General features: G+C 35.1%; 1 protein-coding gene across 1 annotated transcript; it reads left to right on the top strand.

Annotated features, from left to right (window-relative positions):
• Positions 1-406: 406 nt before the first annotated feature.
• trim35-28 (tripartite motif containing 35-28) lies at positions 407-6,087 on the top strand. The gene is made up of 6 exons (XM_051864256.1): positions 407-1,063; positions 1,180-1,275; positions 1,386-1,616; positions 2,354-2,376; positions 4,166-4,284; positions 4,372-6,087. Exons 1-6 carry the CDS (start codon positions 638-640, stop codon positions 4,905-4,907), a joined length of 1,431 nt encoding a protein of 476 aa, XP_051720216.1. The 5' UTR covers positions 407-637; the 3' UTR covers positions 4,908-6,087.
• Positions 6,088-6,116: the final 29 nt, after the last annotated feature.

The raw sequence follows: 6,116 nt of genomic DNA, 5'->3' as shown, positions 1-6,116 counted from the left end.
TTATTTATATATTTATTTAATTTTTATTCATAAGTATGTTGTTAAAGTACTTTTCGTTATCATCAATAATGTACATTGACAAAACATAACGCCATTTATTATTTATCACTTATTATCTGTTATAGATTAATACTTAAATACATATCACAAACGGACAATTTAAAAAAAAAAAAAAAAAAAACTTTATATTTTAAGACAACTGTGCTAGAAACGCTTAGTTTGTGCAAGACAAACTTCAACCGATTGCGTCCCAGAAATTACTGACAAAAATTCATAACCAATTAACTCTTGGTGTTAATGATCTGTGGTGAGATGGCAAGCCAATTCTGTATAAAAATGTGGACAAACTTGTTTGACTGTTTGCACTTTTATTATATTTTCCTGCTTTTCTCTCCCCCGCCCACCCTCTCTTACACACACACACACACGCGGAAGTTGCTGTGACAAGACGAAAACAGGTAGAACGTCTCGTCCTTAAAAAATTGCTTTCTACTTTTCTTTTCTTTTAAAAAAAAAACACTTTTTAATCGATAAAAGTTCGCTGTTTTAAACAGCTCAGCGATTTTTAGGCATCTTTTAAACTCCTATAAGAAAATATAGCCGTTTATTGAAAGTGAAAGTACAGCTCCAGCCTAACATGGCAGACTGCAGTGACGAAGATATCACAGACAGACCATCTCTTCTCGAATCAGACTTAACGTGTCCTGTGTGCAAAGACATCTTTAGGGAACCCGTGTTGCTCTCGTGTAGCCACAGTTTCTGTAAGCAATGTCTGGAGGGCAGCTGGAAGAACCAGACGAAACAGCAATGCCCGATGTGCCGAAAAAACTGTGACGGAGAGACACCGATCCCCAACCGCGCACTAAACAACACCTGCGTATCCTATAAAAAGGAGAGGAACTGGAGAACAGGTCCGAGTTTCGATGAGGTCAGCTGTGGTTTGCACCAGCGCCCCTTCCAGCTCTTCTGCATTAAAGACGAGGAACCAGTGTGCGTTGACTGCGTGACGCTTCACCCAGGACACGAGCTGGTGCCAATAGATCAGGGAGTACCTTTCTGCAAGGTGAGCTCATTAGTGAACCAAAAGCAACCCATTTCATGTTACAGCTACTGAAATTAAAACTGACCTTTTTGTGGAAATGCATAAATGCACATTTCTAACGTGCAGTTTTTTTATAGGATGAGCTTAACTTGAAAATAAAAATACTGGAAACTAAGCAGGATTCCTTCAAAAGAATGAAAAAAAGATATAAAGACACAATCTCCTTTATTGAGGTAAACAGTTTCTGAAAACGTTTTGAAGGCCAAACACTCCAATACAGTGAAATACAAGTATCTTGATCATTTAAACCTAATGCTTATTTTACTTCTCTGTTTTGTTACAGGGCCAGACTAAAGAGGCAGAAGTGCAAATCAAACAGGAGATTGAGAGACTTCATCAGGTCTTAAATGAAGAGGAGACATCTAGAATAAATGCTTTGTATAGAGAAGAAAATGAGAAGAAGATGATTATGAATGAGAGGATTGAAATCATTACTCGTGATATTTCAGCTCTTGCAGAATTGATTCAATCAGTAAAGAGGGAAATGGGAGCCGAGGATTTGACTTTCCTTCAGGTAAGATGTTGTTTTTTTTTGTATGTACCTGATAATAATTAAAACTTACTCTCTGTTTATCAAATGTAAACAGAACACACATATGCATTCATACATTTTGATTGGACTTACTTAAACATGCTCATTAGATGTGCATTCCAGTTACTGTATGTATGAATGAATTGCACTTTTGAATAAATTAATAGATTCAAGTTTAAGTTTATTTATAAAGCAACAAATGCTGTACCTTAAGTGCAGTACAATCAAGAAAAATAGAGTCAATAAGTTAAATAAGAACAGACTAATAAAACATTAATAAAACTGTGATATCCAAACCTTCTCTACTGTCCTGCAGAGTTTAGCTCCAACTTGCCTCAACACATCTGCCTGGAAGTTTCTAGTAAGCTTAGTAAGACCTTGATTAGCTGAATCAGGCATGTTTACAGTAGCCTAAATCTAAAAAAAAAACTAAAAAAAACATCAAAGCCAATGAACTTCAACCTAGATGTAAATATTATGGAAGCAGAAGGAGAAGATCACCAATGTACTGTAGGGCTAAGCCATGCAAGGCCTTAAAACATATAGCAAAACCTTACATTTGTCCCTGTAACTATACAAGATATGAAAAATGAGCATCAGGTCATTGACCCCTTACATTTATACAGGATTTTCTCACACTGTAACATAACTAATAACTAATGTATACATGAATCATTCATTCAGCTCTTTAAGTTAACTTTTCACATTTTCTTCCACAGAACTTCCAGAAGCTAAAAAGACGGTATGTGCCTCTCGATTTTTTTTTTGCATGTATTTCATAGTTCTGTTGTGCTATGAATTACTTGCCTAATATCACTATAGATATGTCATAGTTGCTCACACTGATGCTCTTTTGCCATTTTTCCATCTAATGTGCTTTAAACTTAGCATGAAATGAAACTTCTCCCTATTTTCTAAATGCATGTTAAAGATCTTAAAAGGTTAGTTCACCCAAAAATTTAAATCAACTATACTTATTATTCGGGGTCTTTTTGAACCCAAATGACATTTGCTTAAAAAAAAAAAAAAGTTCCCTTGATCCAAATCGCATGAGACTTTGTAACACTGTCAACACTTTCTAGATCTACAAAAAAAAGTGTTAGAAAAAAAGTCACACTCAGGCTGTGAGCCTGCTTAGAAAATGGATAAAATCCATTCTCAAAACCAGAAACAACGCAGAACACACATAGACAAATGAAGTGGCAACACTTTATAACATCCACAATGCAAAATGATCATGCTCACACACACACAGAGAGAGAGAGAGAGAGGAATAAATTAGTGAGACTATAATTTGTCAAATAAAATCAGCCAAAATGCACAATCACCACAAAAATAAAGTGGTGACACCCAGACACATCCAAGATGGAGAACAATGCGCTCACATACACACACACACACACACACACAGAGAGAGAGAGAGAGAGAGAGAGAGAGAAAGGGAGAGAGATGAAAGGATGAGACAATACAAATTAGCACACACTTCAGTACAAAAAAATGCTAAACTTGAACAAAAAGTTATTTTTATTGTCATAATTTGTAGTAATTGTGATTTCATAATATGTAGATATGAATCCAACTGGAAAAACTTGAAAAGATGTCAAATAGCATATTAAATAGCAGCTATCTACTGGTTAAAGTGATCCTTTTTTACGTTTAAAACTTTTATTTCCCAACAGATGGCAAAAATCTTAAGACTAAACCATGGTAAATTGTACACGTTATCTCCATGAATAAAAGTTAGAAATGTGGGTCTTTTTTAAAGTGAATTTTACATAAATGGTTGTTATTTATAAATATTTAAAATTTATAAATATTTAAAAAATATTTATACATTTATTTATTGAAATTGTAAACATGCCATAAAACCCCACAAAACTGCACAAATGTAGAGTAAAAACATTAATAAAGTAAGTAAATTGTTTTGTTACAAAATCACATTTTATTGTCTGGGGTCTCTGGAGACCCCAACAGCCTGAGTGTACAATGTACATCCCAAACGAATATCTTACAAGGGTTAAGGTGTGATCACATTAGCAAAATTCCCACTGTCTATTTTAATGAGTTTAGTGATGTATAAGCACAGCTCACAAAGAAGTCATTTAAAAACCAAGCATCTTTCTGTTAGTCAATTCACCTGACCAGCTGAACCTGTTGTGAAATGTGCATAGGGAATTCTTTCGCACTCGTGAAATTCCTGATCTCTTGGATTCCTTTTTAAAATAACTGGATTTCGACAAACGTGACTGCAAATCTATTGTGAACAATTCATCTGCATATGTTTCCTCCTTTCTTTTTTTTTCTTCTTTTTTTTCACCTCAAAATGTAATTAAAATGTCATAACTGGACCTTCCAGTGAAAATGACAGATGTATGCAGAAATGCAATGCACATCTCAAAATCCAATGAACAACCAATAGAACCAAGTTTTTTGATAATCCATTCCACTCAGAAACGATTACTATTGCATTTCATTGTGACATGAACTCTGTTGTGTGTAAGAGTGTAAATGTCTCTTGATGTCTGTCACAGAACCCAGTGGACTGGTGAGGATCCAAGGAAGGTTGAAGGAGCTCTTATTAACATGGCCTTGCATGTAGGAGCTTTGGGTTACAAAATCTGGGAAAATATGCAATCTCATATCACATGTTGTGAGTGCACATTTCACCTCGTCTAAAATATATGTAGTATTAACTCAGACAACTTTGTGGGTCACCTTAAAATGCTTGTGTCTGCAGTGCCTGTAATCCTGGATCCCAACACAGTCTCGCCTTGGCTCTCTATATCTCCTGATTTTTCCAGTGTGCAAGAGAGTCCTGAGAGGCAGTCTTTCCCAGACAACCCTGAGAGGTTTGATCCCTGTGTTTTTGTTCTTGGTTCAGAAGGTTTCTCCTCAGGGCGCCACCGTTGGGAGGTTCGTGTGGCTGACCACCCCAAATGGATCTTGGGAGTGTGCAAGGAGTCAGTGGTTCGGAAGAGGAAGTTCACAGTGACAACAAAAGCAGGAGTGTGGACCATTGGCCTGAGTAAAGGGATCTACAATGCTCTGACCACTCCACGCACTGTGCTGAATCTAGAGAGAAGGCCCGAAACCATCAGGGTAAAGGTCAATATGGAGAAGGGAGAGGTGTCCTTCTGGGATACAGGCAACAACAAGCACCTGTGCACGTATAATGATAAGTTCAATGAAAGGCTCTTCCCCATCTTTGGCCCAGGGCTCCAGAGCACACCCATCTCTATCTTGCCTGCTAAAATGACCATACACAAACAATAAGTAAACATGCTCATGCTTAAACCTCCACTAAAGTTGCTATACAGTTTGAATTATATTGAACCAAATTAAACAGAATTTATGGAATATTTTGAATCCAGTACAAGTTAAGCCAAGCAACAGAATTTGTGGCATAATGTTTTAATGATTACCACAGAAATGAATTTCACCATGTTTCTCCTTTTTCTTTGAAAAAGGAAAAATTTGAATTACAGTAAGAATCTTACAACATATTTATTAACATTCAAAATACTCACTGTTTCAATAGTATTGCTGCAAGACATTAACAATATGTCCTAACATGATTTCAGTGTAGGAAATATTGTTTATATCCAAGTTATATCCAATTGTGCAATTGACAATTGTGTCAATCTGGCAATGTAGCACCATAAACACTAAAACCTATTTAACCACTGCAAAAATGATGATTAATTAGCTTTACAGCTCAAATAATACACACGTTTTAAAAGTAGAATTAATTTATTTGCGCTTATAAAATTATAAGCTTCACATTTCTGCTTTTAAATCCTCCAAAAACTGGACCCATTCCCTTCAACGAATCGAAATTAGTTTTTGTGGCAATCAACATTATGTCACAAATGCTGTTGTTTGAGTGTAACTTGTACTAAACTTGGAAAACTCCTTTAAATGGAATGGAAAAGAAAGAAATGGAAATTTAAAGGAGAATATGCTGTTATATTATGCTTAAATTCAGCTTGCATCATCATGTTATATTTGTGGGATTTACTATGTCAGGATTGAGATATTCTTTTTCAAGCCTTCAAAAATGTTAATGGCATCTTTATTGGTGCAAAACACTATTGATTGTTAATTAGAGAAAGGCTTTTTTAATCAACTTTAAATCTTACAATTAACCTTGCTACTGTTGAATGACAATAGCCAACATTGAATCAGCTACACTGATATATGAACTTGTAAGAAACAGTGTTGCATTTATGATCATGTGACACAAGAACAACAATCACTTAATTTTAAGCATTTTCTCTTTTTTTTGTATAAATATAGTTAAAGATAACTGTTTCCGTTTTTTATTTGCCTTTTAATTGGGTCAGGTATGTTTATTCACAGATGCAGTACAACATTTGATATCAGCTGGTGTTGGAAAAAAAAAAAAAAACTAAATTTGATGAAACAAAAACAATAAATTATCTCACTTATCAGACTGAATGTGTTTTTTTTATGTCTCAACCG

Source organism: Ctenopharyngodon idella, chromosome 16 (assembly GCF_019924925.1).
Source record: "Ctenopharyngodon idella isolate HZGC_01 chromosome 16, HZGC01, whole genome shotgun sequence".
NCBI lineage: Eukaryota > Metazoa > Chordata > Actinopteri > Cypriniformes > Xenocyprididae > Ctenopharyngodon > Ctenopharyngodon idella.
The sequence above is the reverse complement of the archived record's forward strand: the minus strand, read 5'-3'. Positions and strand labels throughout refer to the sequence as shown.